This window comes from Sprattus sprattus (genome assembly GCF_963457725.1).
Source record: "Sprattus sprattus genome assembly, chromosome: 7".
NCBI classification, from domain to species: Eukaryota; Metazoa; Chordata; class Actinopteri; order Clupeiformes; family Clupeidae; genus Sprattus; species Sprattus sprattus.
Window position 1 is genome coordinate 32,302,088 of NC_137926.1, and position 16,869 is coordinate 32,318,956.

Sequence of the window (16,869 nt, forward strand, 5' to 3'; positions counted from 1 at the left end):
ATAAAAGGTTGAAAATTCTAGCCTTCTAGCCTAGGCTACAAGATGTAAAAAGCAATCCCACTATTGAGATGCTGATATTTGTGAAATTGGCTGTAGTGCGGCTTTTCTGTCGCTTACATTGGTTTAGTTTTAAAGTATCACCTGACACAAGCCGGATAATTCTAGGCAACAGGTTGATTTGGCAGCATAATGACATGAGACCACAGACCTAGAAGACTATTTACTTTTTTATCCAGAAAATTGCCCGACAATTGTTAGTCAAAAGCATTTGCCATCCTAGCTCACCCTGTTAAGTTAACCACCATAAGTCAATATGATAGGCTATGTAGGCAATGCTTGGCTGTTAGGGTCGCCAACCGCATTGAAACGCTATGGTGACCCTCGAAGTGAGTTGCTTCATGGTGGAGATAGGCTGTGTAGGACCCCAAAATCATTTTCAATTGGGTTGAGGAGGGTCTGATGAATTTGTGAGGGCCATTCCTTTTAACACCTGGCATAGGAATTCCAGAAATACTCAGTACCCACACTGTTAAGTCATCCAGTGTGAGCACAGGCCTGGAGCAGGTCATGCACTTCTGATTCTGAACGCCTTCCTAGTCTCTACATTTAACTACTGTTTGTGGGCCCCATATGTTTTTCACACTAAGCAGTGTGTACTACTGAATTTTGTTCACATGGCACTGAGCATACATGGTGGTTCCCTGGGGTACTTTGTGAAGTTCTGAGGCCTAAAGCTTACATGGCCCCCAGACCAAAGTGGCAGCACTCAACTGCACCTGGTCAAATGGTTGGACTTTTTCAAGGCTATCAATGTTTATTCAATTAGTTTGACTACTGGCAGTTAAGGGCACAGTATGAAAGATTTAGGGTGACTTATTGGCAGAAATGTAGTTTTAATTAATAGTTTTCATTAGTGTATGAAAGTTGTGTTTTTGTGATCTTAGAATGACCCCGTCATATGTACATAAGGAGCGGGTCCTCTATTTCTACAGTAGCACATAACTAATCAAACAAGACGCTGGTCCTACAGAGGGCCTCATGTGTGTTCATGGCATTTGACGGCCACTGTAGGTTCTTGTTAACCAAGAGTATTCAGTTGCTTGGTTGCATATCAGCAACCCCACCACTAGGTGCCACTAAATCATACACAATTCCCCTTTAAAAGTAGCTGAGATACATTAGTTTAAGTTAGCTGGAGATTAGCCAATTAATCAGAGGAAAATTAGCCAACTCGCCATCCACCTGAAAATGCCTCTGGGCTCTTAAATGTTCTCTTAAGCGTCTGCAGTATTTACCTGTTTTACTACATCTCTGGTCATGGATTCCGAGGATTTTTAGGTGGGTTGAATCTAACGTCTCTGTTGATCCAGTGCTTGCTTGCTTCCAAGGCTGCAACACGCTGTTTGTTTGTTCTGGGTGTTGTTGCCTGCCAATTTGTTTCATATCTGGCAAACCGGGGGTGTCAAAAAGGGAAGCTGGCAGTGGGCGGGATAACACAGGTCACAATAAAAACCTACGTTCCACTCCTGAACGGAAATGAGACAAAGGAGAACAGACTGGCTGTAGCTTTGTTGTTGCAGAAGCCAGTATTTCAACTGGGCATATTTCCTTAATCTCTGTTGACAATATCATGGTCATTCTATGATTAAGTACAGTAAATATATTACATATTGTTCCTTTAAAAATAGCAACAAAAGAGCTGGCCTCCCATACGTTTTTATTGGTATTTTATAACCGTATGTTTTATAACAAAGTCCTTCAAAACTGATATTTTGGCCATTTGTAAAATATCTATTTTCGTGAAATATCCTTGATTCAGTGTCTCCCCAGTCAAAGTAACCTAAACCAAGGAGATTATTTAACTTGTAAGAGCTACAACAGAATAGCTTCGGTTTGGGCTGCAATCCTTCCGGTAATGATGACCATGCACTTCAATCATTAGTCCCAAACGTTTAGTAAACCCCCCTACCCAAATGCAACATGCAACTGTTGCTGAACACCAAAGCGACACTCAAACGGATATCCTAGTTATCCACCAGTCAGGTTGAGATCAACGCAGCTCAGACACCATGCTCATGCGCATATAGCTTCCAATCAGATCGATCAAGATGACTGATGCTGTTCAATTTCACATTAAGCAGTAGGATTTAATTGAATTTCATATCACTGAAAATTACAACAGAAAAACTAAGGACAGCTGTGCAGTTCAAGTGTTTAATGCGTTAACTACAGAATGCATACATACAGGAAATAAGTAGCAAGAACTAAAGGCAACTAGAAAGTACTACAAAATACAACACCCGGACCAATACATTTACAAAACATTCAAAATCCTTACAAAATGGGCTGTATTGGTCCTCCTTTTGTTCAGCAATTTAGATCTTTGTACAAATTCAAGATTTAAATTGCCATCAAATTTCTGAGTATTCCACAATTTTACACGAGCCAGGGAGAACCTGTGAGCCGCATTTAAAACGGTGCTACCTTTACCCCAACCCAGCACTCTAAAATCACACCCGTCCACCTCGGTTGACATCTCTACACTGCCTGCTCTCCAACAACACAAACCAAACAGAAAATAGGCAGATTTTTCATAAAGTACCACCATACAGTTTCAGAAGAAAAAATAAATCAGTCTTGAAGGCAAAAACTAAAATCAATGGTTGGGGGTCTGTCAGAAAGTCAATATTGTGTGTATTTGTGCATGCTAATAGTTTCTCTCAGTCTATCAGATGGCCTGGGCAAAATCATCTTTCGTAGTCCCTTTTAATATTTACAATGTAGCTTCAAAACTTTATTTAACAGCATGTCATCGCGACATAAATAAAAGAAACTTTCATTTTTTTCTGACCAAAAAAACAAAACTTTGATCTAATGGGGGGAAGAAAAGAAAACAAGTCCCAGTAATATTCAGTGCTGACAGTGATGACGAGGGCATCAGTGTGCAAGTGAGTGAGTGGGTTGGGGTTGGTTCTCTTTGACCTCAGAGATGGTGGCTCTACAGCCTAGCTGGCACCTGTGCCCTCCATCACCTGCTGGGCTTGCTTCTGCCCCATACAGCACTGAGCCACCGACTGGAACAACCTGCAAAGAAATGAAAGACAGTTAGGGGAGAGGACTGCGACACATGCTCCACTTCTTTAGAAGAACGTACTGTTCATGTCACACATACCCCTTTTCCACCAAAGGCTGCTTCAGAGCTAGTGCCTAATCACAAACCAGTTCTTTGCATTTCGACGGCCAAAGAACTGGCTGTTGGTCAGCTTCCAATATCCAAGCGAGCATAGCCACCATCAATGGCACTAACATTGCAAGGAAAGCTGAGACGTATACAGTGAGGTCATGAGGTCGTATGGAGGCTCTAGCTTATGGAAAAGCAAACTGGTTCCTCTCACTGGCACTAGCACCAGCTCAGAACTAGCATCTTGTTCACATTGGTGGAAAGGGGAAAACTGTGTGCTCACGTCCTATGTTGGAAAGCACGCCTCAATTTTTCACAGTGAGGTAAGGTCAGAAGTTACACGACGACTCCTCAATCTCACACAGTGTGCCCAAGTCAGGACGTTACTATTGACACCTACTTCTCAATCTCCGGAGCACAGTGGACAAAGTCGTGGCTCCAGAACTTAAAGGCCGGGTTCTTGATGAGCTCAATGAAGGTGATGAGCAATCCCCAAGGATGTGGCCTGTTCACAATCAGCCTTTCCAGCAGGACCCTGCAAAAACCACAAATATAATCATGTCTGCTTACTCGACATGACACACACACACACACGGGCGGGCACACACACAAACACACACACACACACACACACACACACACACATTACCTGGTGATTTGCTCCTGAATGGCCTCTGTGTTAGCCTCGGCAAACAAGTAAAGCATGGTGCAGCTGAAGTAATGTGTGTGGCTATTGGGGTAACGAAGCTGGTTGGCTATCGCGTTCAGGAACAGATAGCGGCCTGGATGAGAAGGAAAAGGGGGGTTCAGATGAGACAGAGGCCCATGATTACAATCCATTAGCACATTACCTTACTGGACACACATAGTGTGTGCGCGTAGCTGGGAGTCTTACCCTCAGTGTCCAGGTCCACAGCCAGGTTCTGGAAGATGTCCATGTGCGCTGAATGTGTGATGGTGCTCATAGAGGGAGTGCTGCCCTTGTTGTGGATGTGAGCGATGGCCTGAGTGCCCACATACAGCACCAGCGCATTGATCAGCTGAATATTGTAGCGATTGCCAGGCTCATTGGACACCTGTGCCAGGGGATACAGAAGGAACAGCTCAGGCATGCCCAAGAAAAGCAAGTGTACACACTAATCCTTCCAAACAATCCATCCACACATTCACTCGCCAACAAGACAGTCTACTTCTACAGCACAAACAAACAACATTTGCCCAAAGAATATCATTATTTTTTTTTGTACCTGGTCTAAGGATGTGTCGCTTTGCTGTAAGTGCTTCCAGGGACCCAGAGTGGAGCCCCCTACCTGCAGGTTGCTGCGCAGCTCAGACAGGAAGGTGACCGGAGAACGAGTCTTCAGGTAAGAGTCCAGATCCTTCTTAAACTGGGAGGGCATCACTCCAGTAAAGTTAGTGAGGATGCGTGGAGCAATATTGATTTCACTTAACATATCCACCTAGTGGGGAGAAAAGAAATTCAGAATGTTAGTCCACTCCTCCACAACTCTCTATCATTGTTATGTGCACTAAACTGAGCACACAGAGTGTGTTGAAATGAGCAGATGCTGAGCTGTACAGGTCGTACCTTCAGGTTGGGTGTGAAGGGGTCTGGAAGTCTCATGTTGCGAGGGAAGGCACTCAGGATCAGGTTCCGCAACTGGATGCAGTTGGGAGGGATGACATCACAGAAGCCATAATGGTAGTCGCACAGGAACTCTGGGAAATCATGGAGCAGGACCAGAAGCACACGGAGGGTGCCCTAGTGGTGGAGAGAGGGATGGCTTCAGGTTAAACACAGCGAACCACTGAAATGAACTCCTTTCCACTCCTCAGTAATAGAGCAAATATTAAGCAATTACAGCAAGTATTTAGAGGAAAATACCTTGTAGAGGATTTGCATAGGTTTGTTTAGCTCGACATTCCTCAAGAAGGGGGCCAGGTACTTGAAAAGGTCTATGAGCAACTGCGCATACATGGGCCAACCCTGAAAAAAATGAAGTGCACGTTATGAAGGGGTTGAATCTATACCTTGGGAATGCATTGCAGCTTGTGCTTGAAACTTACCTTCTGTTGTGGGGTGTGTGCTAGCATCCTGGCGATGAAGATTCTGTGAGAAATCAGCTCCAGCCACGCATAGACAAAGCCAGGGGCTTTGGTAGGCCTCAAAATGTGGAAAGTATTGCTGTGGAGCGAAGCACACAAACACTTGCAGTTAAAAAACATGCCCCCTAATCATTGTCTGGTGCGTGGTGTGCATGGTGTGTGCGGTATGGTGCTCACCAGAAGGCAGTGAGGGTCTGGAAGTTGATGGTCTCCAGGACGTGCTCCGGGGCGTTGAGCTCCAGCAACAGCATGATAAAGATGCGGTGGTAAGGCAGCTGCTGGAACTCCGTCTGTCTCACATCATGATCCTGGATCAGAACGCCGACCACAATGCCAAGCACCTTCAAACAGACAAGCAGCAACTTTAGAATAGGGCTGCAACGATTACTCGAGTTACTCGAGTAACTCGATTACAAAAAATGATCTAGGATTTTTTTTTGCCTAGAGGGGTTCGTTTAGTTCATATCATGCTCTGGTGTCACCATTTCATACGGACTTTTATTATTGACGCGCGCGCACGCATTCAAAGATTTACGGTCTCTGTAGACAGCAGCTTCGTCAGTCTAGGTTTCAGTATGGTAGTGACCAGTTTAGTTAAGCACACAAGATTCACATACACGTAGAACAATAATGATGTAAGCACTCGAAACTTATTTGTCACAGTATGGTGAAGTACTATTTTAGGCATTGTGTGCCTACCTTATGATAGTACGTAGTTTCATGAAGTGCAGGGTACGTAGTAGCGATAGCGGGCTAAGCGGAAATTTAGCTATGTTCTGCTCTTATGTTGATTCGATGTAGTAAGGATGGGTTCATCCTTATAAGTTTATATTTCGAATGTTTAATGTATTATGGATGATATCATGTTGCCTAGTGTGTCCACTTTCTATTAATATTAGTTGTGTAATTGTTATCATGTAATTCAGTGCAGTGCTGATTTGCCCAGGCTATTCTCATTGAACACACATATTGTACGATCGTACGCATCGTCATGTAATGGAAATTGATGAATTAAATGGAGATAAAGAATACTGCTTTGGTAATCGTGGGTGTTTTAACAGTCACTGCCCAAGCAATACAACCAAGCAACCTAGAACCAGCAAATACAGTTCTTTAACTCATTAACGTTAACAGTTCACCATGCGGAGCCACTTCAATGTAACGTAAATGTTGACGCTAGCTGATTTACGATTGCTAGATACTATGGACACAAGCGTAAGTTTGAATTTACGGTGTGTGAGGTTATTTGTAGACTATACTATGAGTCATAGTGATGCTAGGCATGATGTTACAGTAAGTAGCAGAGCGAGTACAAATGCACCAAGATCTCATGTCATGCACGTCTCTCCTCCCGCACGCGCGGTCACATACACACAGCTGCTGAGTTTTGACCCAATTAAAGTGTTGGATTAAAACATGTTTTCTTTTGTCAGGAATAACAGCCAATTGCTTATTATAACTAAATTATTTCAGGCTGCAACTGTCCCTAAACCCAATGTACTGGTAGCCTACATTGTCTCTATAACGCTCGCATGGTGTTTCCATGGCAGCAGTCTAAAGTTTGCAACGCAAACCAGTGAGCAGCATTTATCATAGCAAGCACACACAGAAACACACACGAACATTACTCCCAAAACAGCACTATAATGCGTGTGAGTCAAGTTTATTGAATCTTTCAATGTGCGTGTGTCAGCAATTATATTGACACAGAAATTAGGGATACGTAAAGAGGAAACACCACATGAAGTTTCGAAGGTAAACAAACCAAGCGTGGTCGCCATTGTCACTAATCCACGTTAGTTCTATCTATCTCAATCTGTCTGCTAATCCTTCAGAAAACAATGACTAAGTGTTACATAAACACAAGACGTTTATAATTTGAATGCAATGGGGTTAGTTACTTTGATGACATTTTGGAGGTTTTGATAACGCGATCGCGGCAACTGCGCGATGCTAGTCGGTCGGATACGTTAGCATGGCGGCTAATAATGCGAGTCACTATTGACATGACGTTGTTGAAAACGCAAAATTACTTTAATCCGATTACTCGATTAATCGATGAAATTCTTGATAGAATACTCGATTACAAAAATATTCGATAGTTGCAGCCCTACTTTAGAATAACTAATTCCAACCCATTTTCTTAACTTCTGCAGGGTTTATTTGAAAGATCCACAATTTTCAACACATTCAAACCATCAGATTCCTTCTCATTCCTCTTTTCAGTTAATACTATAAGGTGATTTTACTATGTAGTGGATGCTTATTCCCCTGCACAAATGTCACACCACCTACATACAAACATTCAAAGGTCTAAAGAGTCTCTTCCTTACCTTGTTGAGCAGGTTGATCTTTGTGACCGTGTTGGTGGCCTCTCCTGAGTGTTTGACCAGTAGAGCGATGAGGCGCACAAAGGCATCCAGGTTGTGGTAGCACTTGGCCCTGATGATGGCTGCACTGGCAGCAGGGTTGTGCTGCTGCTCTGCCTGTGCCCGGTAGCTGATCTCCACACACATCTCAGTGCAGAGGCGGAAGAAGCGCGTGATTAAGTCATCCGTCTTCAGAATGCCCTGCTGATGCATCTGTGCACGGAAGAGGTCGCAGGGAGAAACAGGCTTCTGATGAGCATCACTCATCTTGATACTTGAAACATTTATTGTTTTTTCATTATTTATTATTTTAACCCCTACAATATTCTTTTGTACCTGGCCCACAAAAGCCGAGAAGGCTTTGGTACTGTCCCGTCCAGCAGCTGCAGAGTGGTACAGGTTCACCCACTCTCTCAGCAGGTACTCTGCCTTCTCGCGCAGGCCTGGAGGGTCATCATACTCAGAAGCCTGGGATATCCCAGAATGCATCATGAAGTTGGGTCCGCCGTGAGCGCGATCAATCATGGCTTCGTAGTTGGAGCGGACCACATCCATCAGCTGGGGCAGCCTGGGACACAAAACACCCTTTAACCTCTAATAACACCTGGACAGAGTAACCTCTAATAACACCTGGACAGAGTAACCTCTAATAACACCTGGACAGAGTAACCTCTAATAACACCTGGACAGAGTAACCTCTAATAACACCTGGACAGAGTAACCTCTAATAACACCTGGACTGAGTAACCTCTGAATGTAGTGCTTGCTCATGAGAGCATATAAGTGTCCGTCTGTGTGCCTGGGTGTGGAGTGTGTTCATTTGTAAATCTTATTCGTCTGATGCATGTATGTGTGTGTGTGTGTGTGTGTGTGTGTGTGTGTGTGTGTATCTGCTGAGAGCTGCAGGGTGTGAAGTGTGTGTGTGAGTGTGCTCTGAGGAGAGCTGCAGGGTGTGTGTGCTCACCCTTCTGGGGCATTGGCTCTGGAGTGAGCACTGGTCCTCATCAGCGTCTCGATGGTGTGGAAGAGATCAGCCTCTGTGATGTGGCTCACACTGCGCTCGTCTACAAGGAGCAACTTCACCAGCTGCATGGCAAACGCCACGGCCATGTAGTGCAGCCCATTCTCCATCGACTACGACACACACACAGCAGACATGCTTAGTCTTCAACATGAACACATACGCTCTGTGCCACCCAACATCCCCCAACAGCTAGGGCTGAACGATTTGGGAAAATAATCTAATTGGACTAACATTTTTCCCCAAAATTCTTTTCATTTTATCCTCTATTTTTTCCAACAAAACGTACTGAATGATTTAAATATTACCAACACAATATTAGATACATTTAGTGTAAAAATTCTTGCTTAAGTTGCTTAATTGCCATCTTTTGTTGCACTTGCTTGATGTTTGACTGGGTCAGGACAGTTGTTGACCTTTAACTAGTTGGTCATAGTGTCAAAGTAAGCACATTTCCAGAGATTTCGCTAGTTTGAGCCACTAGCATCTCGTTAGCGATTAGCAGTTGATCCATTATGCTGCTTTAATCAGTGTGTGCAAAATGTTCCATCTTTTTTTTTACACCACGTTGTAATCGCGGACGTTGCGGTTAGAAAATCGCGTTTTACCATATCGCGATTTAATCGCAAATGCAATTAATCGTTCAGCCCTATCACCAGCACTTGCTGTGGTCCCAGATTCCTTTGTGTTTCCTACCTGTGCCAGATGCAAGTCATACTGCTGCATGTTGACCAGGTGGTTTCTGATCAGCAGCTCCACGGCCTCCACGTTGTACTTGTACTCGTCACGGCACTCAATCAGGCATCTGTAATCGGTCGGGTCACAGAGGCAGTTAAGACAGTCCGACCTCGGGCAGGAACAACACATCGTACTCCAACACTGCAAAGACTGCAGTCTGGGTTCCCACACATTTTCAAAGATAAAATGACCCAAAAATATGTTCTGATATATGACTCGATGAAAAATGGCACACCTGGTGATTTGCTTGTTACACCACTGCGGTCCGTAGGCACGTCCATCCTGCAGGGCTTTGAGCACCAACAGGTGGCATTCTCTGTAGCGCAGAAGCAGGTCCGGATCGGCTCCACTGGTGGCATCCAGCAGCCCCTCCACGGCCTGAGGGGACACACGAACCCCACGAGGGCCAAATTTACAATATACACCAGTCTCGTAATGGAAGACAAGTCTTTTAAATGGCATGATGCATTCAACAGGAAATGCTACCAATCAGGCATCTTCAGTGAGGACGGCCTTCTTGATTACTTCTAGCCACGCCACATTGCGTACAGAAACATGGAAAGGAAGATCAGTTCACCTTACTTGTTATGAATGAATCTGGATGTCAAGATCAACAAGATGATTGCTTTACAATCTAGCCTCAACCATCTCTTGCACTTACTTTGATGAAACTTCAAAAGCATATTCATATCACAAACCTGACTTGTATGTAGGCTAAACGACACACTATGATTCACCACTGAATGAGGGCTTCCCTGTGACTGCTGCCAGTATACAAACTCAGTTGTTTCTTCAGTTCTTTTTGTTCAAGAGAGAAGACTTAAGCACTCGTGCCGTCTCCTATACACCAGGCCTCCCCTCACTTAGGCCTAGCCAGCACTGCAGCTCCACAATCCGCCTCATGTGAGGCAAATAAGGGTGTGATGAGTCAGAGGCATACTTTACAACAGCTTTAAAACAGCTTTGAAACTTTAATTACAAAGTAAGACTTAGTTTCAGTAGAGCAGTTGAAATAAAGTCTGAGAGCTAAAAGCTGACCTTCTGGAGCAGGCCGAGCGCAGCGATGCCGTCACGGGAGTTGCGTGCGAGCAGCACGGCCTCGTGCAGACTGCGCAGCGCCTGGGTCTGTGGGTTCATGGCCAGGGCTGGGGGGATGGCGTGCAGGTGCTGCTCCAGATCTGCAATGCACTTGTCATAGATCTGAGCCACATCATCAGTGGCCCATGCTTGCTGCTGCAAAACACAAAACCAGACAAGAGTTAGTATCCCTTTCCAGACAACTCTACCCATCAGGGGTTTGATGATCTCTGCCTGGAGTGAAGGAGGGATAGGAGCCGCTACCTTCATTGGCTGAGCAAGGAATCCTGTGGGCTGAGACAGGTCGTTGCTGGGGAGGAAGCCGGGGACATTTCGGGCAAACTCCTCATAAACAGCCAGCTGCTTTGGATCCACACCACCCACCTGAGAGAGAGAGAGAGAGACTCAGGTCACAACCTACAGTAGGGCACTGGTTAGGATTCAAAACCCAGTGGCAAGAATGGAAACGTGAGAATATCCTTAAAAAAACTATAACTGAAATTGCCAATTGTTTTACAGCAACAGCTTTGAATCACATGCTTTTTTGTGGCCTTCTAGCTTGATTTTAACAGTGTAATTGTAAACTGATAACAACCCTAGTGAAACGTCAAACAATAATAAGGTATGTAACAGGCATGCTGATTACAGCACTGATTTAAACCATGCTCTTGCAATGACACGCGGTTGTGAATAGTGCTCTGTGTTGACTGCATGGTGCTCACCTTCAGCCTGATCTGCTCAGGCATGCGCTCAGCCTGGTAGGTGAGGACGACAGGGTCACAGTAACGCCGGCCCTCCTGACGGGCGTGCTTCCTCAGCTCAAACTCCTGATCAGGCACAGAGGATATATGAGAAACATGACAACAACCTGACAACAACAACAACAACAACATGACTTCAAACGTGTCAGACTTTTTCATACTGTGGCTGTGGAAGGCTCAGGAGCACTCACCGTGGCCAGCCGCTTGTCCATCTCAGGACCAGCCTTCTCCACAGCGGTCTTCTGGATGAAGCAACAGGCAAGCTCACAGTTGTCCTGGGCAATGCGAGCGGCTGCCTCCTCCATCATCTCTCTCTGCTGGGGGGTGGGAGCCTGGGGAGGAGACAGCCGTTAAGCACACAGAACATCCCAGAAAGCAAAACACAAAAACCGTGTCACATGTGTGTGTGTGTGTGTGTGTGTATAAAACACACCCTAAGTGCTGCAGCGAAGCTGTTCTTGAGGTTGGTGGCGATGCTCATGAGAAGCGGCTCTCTGCAGGTGATCATGGCCATGCCGGCGGTCAGGTTGCGCATCATGTGATGGGCGGCCACACGCATGCGGGACTCCTCTGAGTCCAGTGCAAAGTCCTTCCTGACGATCTGCTCACAGGTGGTCATGGCGATCTTGATGGAGCGATCCACCACAGGGTGAACCAGCTCCTGGACAGCACGCTCAATTGACTGCCTCACGCACTGCTTCAGCTGAGGGTGGGCCTGCAACAGGGGGATCTGAGAGAGAGAGAGAGAGAGAGAGAGAGAGAGAGAGAGAGAGAGAGAGAGAGAGAGAGAGAGACAGAGACACACACACAAACGGATGTTTACTCTTGTCACAGTGAGTGGGTATGACTACTACTTAAAATATTTCTCGTGCAAAATTTGCAAAATCATGCCACCCTTACTGTCTCTCCTGACACTAAAGTTGATATAGCTGTATTGACTTGACTGGTTAGTGAATCGGTGCTCACATTGATGTTGATGTTTATGTGCGGGGCCAGCCCTGCTAGGGCGTACACATTGATGTCATGATAGCTAAACTGGGGGGTGGGGGGGCCGGTGGCTGTGCAGGCGACGGTAGTGACAGGAGCTGAAGGAGCGGGTGTGAACAGAAGTGAGTCTGCGCACACAGAAGAACACAAAAACACTAGAATGGTTAATACATACAAACATGTGAGCAATAACCATGACAAGAGTTTACTAAGTAAAATTAAACATCACAGAGGACCCTCCAAAAATATGCTGTTTTTACGAGACCAAAAATACGCACTAAGGAAAAATGAATATATTTAGATACGCTTTTCCTTAACACTCTGAACAGGTCTGACTGCCTCAATAGACACATTGGATATGGCCGTGTACCTGTAGTGACCACCGGCAGCATCTCTTCAGGGGGCATCTTGACCTCTTTCTTTGGTGCAGACAGCTGCTCCTCCAGGTTCTTCAGTGTGTCTTTGTCCTTCAGCAGGTTGCCTGGCTTCAGGTCGTTGATGTCCAGTGACAGGTTCTTACACAGAACCTCAATCTCAAACTTCAGGTTCAACTGAGGGGGGAAGAGAGCACACAGATGAGCATCAGCTGTCCTGTGACAAGGAGACCTGGCATATGTGAGCAAAGATCAGAGCTGTAAAAACCTTTAAGTCATGTTCCTGATGCAGCTCTGCCAGTACATTCATGATGGCCATGGTCCATGGATTCAGAGGTCTGAAGACCACGCTGCGCAGGCTGGACTCCAGGACTTTGGCAACAAATGGTACCACATACAGCAACTCCTGCTGCCCTTTGACATAGGCCTCAAGAAGCAGAGATTTCAACTCCAGATCCTAAAGGAGAAATGGTCAAATATTACATCTCCCATTCTAGGATGCAACTACTCCAGCATCACTGTGCTCACACACTCGTACTACTGAAAATTCACAGATACCACTGTTTACACAGTAAGTTCAAGGTTTAATTTCGGTTGGAAATAGCCTCCTAATATACTTAATTTCATATATTTTATTTTGTAACCACCAGAGCAAATCTGAAAAGTGGTATTGGTGCAGTCTATGGCAACACAGTGGGATCCTTGCTCTTCATCTACCAACAGGCTAGTGTGACTTGCCCACCTGGTATAAGATGGGCTTGTTTTTAGCCAGAGTAATCATGCCCAGCCAGTGCCCCAAGTTCTTCAGCAGGGAGCGGTCAGAAAAGTTAGCAGCTGCCTTGTCAGAGGTAAGAAGGACCTGAAAAAGAAAAGCAAGGTTGAAGTAATGATAGACCATGACGACCATTTCAACTTCCCTTTCCAGGCACACGCAAAAGAAAAATGAAGGATCATCAATAACAACGTGTCAAACCTTGATGTTCCGGTACGTCTCATTCAGAACCATCTTCACAAACTCTGGGTTCTTCAGTGTATCCAGAAAGTTAGAATACAGGCTGTGGAAATTTGGCTCAATGCTGACACGCTTCATGACTAGGTACTGAGATACCCAGGGCATGAACTCCTCTTTTACAGTCTCCTTAAGCTCCTCAACCTGTTACATAGGGAATGATAACAAAGCAGTTAAAAGAACTATCCAAAACACACAAAATAAAAACAAGTCACGTGAACATACAAATATCAGCAACTGTGTGAAAAGATGGCAGAAGCACCTTTTGGGTCATGTTGGATTGAGAAAGGTTGTTGAAGATGAAGGCGATTTTCTCTTGCACACTCTCAGGCGGCTCCACAATCCTCTCCGTTTGATCAGTGGCTACCAGCAGGGTGTCAATGTTTGTTGTATTTATAGAGGGCTGGGAAAATAATACAAACACAGATTGTCATTGAAGGCGACAGTTCACAAGTACTGTTCATTTGAATATCATGCATACTTGTGATTTCTTCAGAAAGATTGTGTTCCTGTATCACATCCAGCAACAATATCTCAGTTTACCAATATCATATCATATATATATTATATGGCAACGACAGTACGAACATTCTGATTGGCTAATGGGTAGTCATGCCAGCCGCGCATTGACGTTCTAGCCGGTCTGCGGTCTGATAAGTATTCTTATTGCACACCTCATCAATCTTAAAAATGAGTGATACCATGTACCAAGTACTAAACATTACATCCTTAGAAATTAGCGATATATCAACAGCCATGAGCATGTATTGATAGAATCAGGAGTGGACTCCTATTATGAAATGATCTGAGAACAGGAAACCAGTTGAACGTCGTGGTAACATGACAGTTGATGAGAGTTGAAGAATAAAGACTCAAGAATTCGCGAACATTTTGATATCGGGTAATACTTTATAGGACTTCAGAAGCAGCGAAAATGTGTTATTGAAAGTGATGATGAAGACTTGACTACTATAGTTTGAAAACCTTGTGTTTAACTGTAAATTAAAGCCATTTAAGCTGAGCCCTGTTGTCCGTTTTCTATTGATCATTGTAACTTGAAGTTAGCAAGTCATTGTTTGCTAGGCAACACCTGAAACACTGTGTCGTGAGAAGACTTGAGAGCTGAACAAAACGACATGTTTTCTATTTACAATTACCATTTATTTTCAAAATGAAAAGAGCTTAAATGCCATATAATAAACAACTTACTAACCTCGACCGTTCGGTCATGCAGGTATATCAGACTTCGGCCCCGCAGCATCAACCTCGCTATCGCTCGGTCGATACCTTACGGCCTCTGTCTGATATTTACCTGCATGACCTCACTCTCGGCCAGTAAGTAGTTATTAGCGGTCACAATTACCTTAGCCCCTACCTGTGCCAGAGAAATTTAAGCAAAGCCTTTTACAGGAAAATTTTTACACACACTTATCATCCATAGTATTAATTCCAACAACCACTTGTCTAGCCATCCGTGCTAGATGGTCCTGTTTGCCATTAAAAAAAACAGAAGCATTGCACAGAAAAAGAAAGCTGTGTGCTGCAAATAGACATGTCCGATGTGAAGATGTTACTTTACATCAGTTTGAAACAATCACAGTAATACGTATACATCTCATGCGTTTGATTCCCATCTCTTCTGACTCATACTCACTGGCACATCTTTCTTAAAGTTGACAGCAGTGGGCCTGGTGATGGTTGTGGTTTTGGCAGCAGTGGTGGTGGTTGTAGCAGTGGTGACCAGGGTGCTGAGCGGCATAGGCAGGCCGGGGACTTTGGGAGCCTGGGACTGGGCCTGAGCCTGGGCCAACGCGAGGCTGCCTGGTGTGGTGATGGAGCCCTGCATCTTCACTGGGGGGTCCCGTGACTGCTGGCCATACTCGATATACTGCACACACCGGATATGGAAAACACATGACGGCAGACTTATTCATCTAGAAGTAGGATCCACAACCCACTCGCAGGAAGAGCGGACGACTGATGAAAATGTGCAGACAGCTGCAAAATGACTAAAGGCAACTTTCGATTGCCAAAATACAAGAAACCTGTTTACCTCTTGTAAATGATGGGGGAACTGAAGGAAATGGGCTATGGATGCCAAGTGCTGGCAATACTGTGGATAATCCTTTAGCCTGTGAGAGAAACCATTCAATTAAAACTCAAGTTTTTTTGTTAGCTCAGTAAATTAAAACCCATTTGGTCAAAGATACAACGGAGGTCGGGGAGTCCTACCTATTTTTAAACCTATCTAGTGCAGCAATCCCAAAGTAATACATTTTGGATCCAAAGGGTTTCCTTAAGGCCTCCAGAACATATCTCAGTGCCAGCCCCAGAGCCATGTATGTGACCAGGCCCTTCTCTATGATGCCTCCGAACAGGCAGGCCGTGATGTGCAACTCTTTGTCTGGGTACTGTGGGAAGAAGCGATATTCTTCAAACAGGTTCCTCAGCATACAGTTGAATACTTCACGCTCGCGCTTGATGCTGGAGTCCTTGAACCTCTGCAGCATCTCCAGCACCTGTGGATGAATCAGGGAAGACATAAGGTGAGGTGGGCTTCACGTATGTGTCTCTGGGAGAAGCCTGCAAGGAGTGCTCATCATTCCTGTGCGGAAAACTTGACTAGCATTCTCATCCAAACTATGGACCTCCAAGAAGGCTCACCTCATCAACAGACATGGTGGGATGTGGGGGATGGTTATAGATGCGCTGGAAGTAGCTGTTGGCCTCATCATCAATCTCCTTACTAAAGTGCTGGTTAGCCTCAGGCCAAACCTGAGATAGGTCAGCTGCGCACACACACACAAAAAAAAATCATCAAATACTTCAATTATCCCAGAAAATCCATTAAAATAGATCTAGAACACATGTTTTCTCCTATAATCAGGTAATCATTAAAAGTATGATCTGAATGACCAATTGGCAGATTAACTATATTTAGAATTTCACAGGATAAGTGTTGAAGAGATGCAGCTCCTCCAAACACAGAAGACACTTACTCTGCTGAAAGGTTGGTGGGGTCAGACCAGGCGTACTCTTCCTGGTGCCGAATGGGTCACTGGTGACCGCTGGCATCCCCAGCCCAGACCCAATACCCAGTGGAGCTGCACAGGGAATGGAACCAGACACATACATCAGACACCTAGACTGCCTAAATGTCTTCTCAACAGCACTTTCCGCTTGCACACCACAACAGAAAAAACACAAAGTTACAGCAAAGGGTCATTTTTCACCAATTTGACTTCT

The 16,869-nt window shown here is 44.9% G+C and overlaps 1 protein-coding gene across 13 annotated transcripts in view; it reads right to left on the bottom strand.

The window, feature by feature from the left end:
• Positions 1-2,200: 2,200 nt before the first annotated feature.
• The window catches only part of cnot1 (CCR4-NOT transcription complex, subunit 1), a 32,755-nt gene continuing 18,086 nt past the window's right edge, over positions 2,201-16,869 (bottom strand). For 6 of the 13 annotated variants that reach the window (XM_080841544.1, XM_080841548.1, XM_080841547.1 and 3 more), the window contains exons 19-48: positions 16,623-16,727; positions 16,288-16,412; positions 15,856-16,142; positions 15,677-15,755; positions 15,278-15,520; positions 13,886-14,026; positions 13,588-13,767; positions 13,357-13,473; positions 12,883-13,071; positions 12,611-12,791; positions 12,154-12,368; positions 11,687-11,983; positions 11,445-11,585; positions 11,215-11,319; positions 10,757-10,876; positions 10,454-10,648; positions 9,651-9,793; positions 9,374-9,482; positions 8,621-8,790; positions 7,993-8,224; positions 7,621-7,869; positions 5,465-5,628; positions 5,249-5,366; positions 5,067-5,168; positions 4,770-4,943; positions 4,429-4,641; positions 4,077-4,257; positions 3,831-3,963; positions 3,582-3,716; positions 2,201-3,084 (exon numbers count right to left, since the gene is read on the bottom strand). In XM_080841544.1, the coding sequence (XP_080697670.1) occupies positions 3,006-3,084; positions 3,582-3,716; positions 3,831-3,963; positions 4,077-4,257; positions 4,429-4,641; positions 4,770-4,943; positions 5,067-5,168; positions 5,249-5,366; positions 5,465-5,628; positions 7,621-7,869; positions 7,993-8,224; positions 8,621-8,790; positions 9,374-9,482; positions 9,651-9,793; positions 10,454-10,648; positions 10,757-10,876; positions 11,215-11,319; positions 11,445-11,585; positions 11,687-11,983; positions 12,154-12,368; positions 12,611-12,791; positions 12,883-13,071; positions 13,357-13,473; positions 13,588-13,767; positions 13,886-14,026; positions 15,278-15,520; positions 15,677-15,755; positions 15,856-16,142; positions 16,288-16,412; positions 16,623-16,727 (4,922 nt within the window). In that variant the 3' untranslated portion in view covers positions 2,201-3,005. The remainder of the gene's footprint in view (positions 3,085-3,581; positions 3,717-3,830; positions 3,964-4,076; positions 4,258-4,428; positions 4,642-4,769; positions 4,944-5,066; positions 5,169-5,248; positions 5,367-5,464; positions 5,629-7,620; positions 7,870-7,992; positions 8,225-8,620; positions 8,791-9,373; positions 9,483-9,650; positions 9,794-10,453; positions 10,649-10,756; positions 10,877-11,214; positions 11,320-11,444; positions 11,586-11,686; positions 11,984-12,153; positions 12,369-12,610; positions 12,792-12,882; positions 13,072-13,356; positions 13,474-13,587; positions 13,768-13,885; positions 14,027-15,277; positions 15,521-15,676; positions 15,756-15,855; positions 16,143-16,287; positions 16,413-16,622; positions 16,728-16,869) is intronic. The other 7 variants (XM_080841539.1, XM_080841542.1, XM_080841550.1 and 4 more) reach the window with 3 other exon arrangements.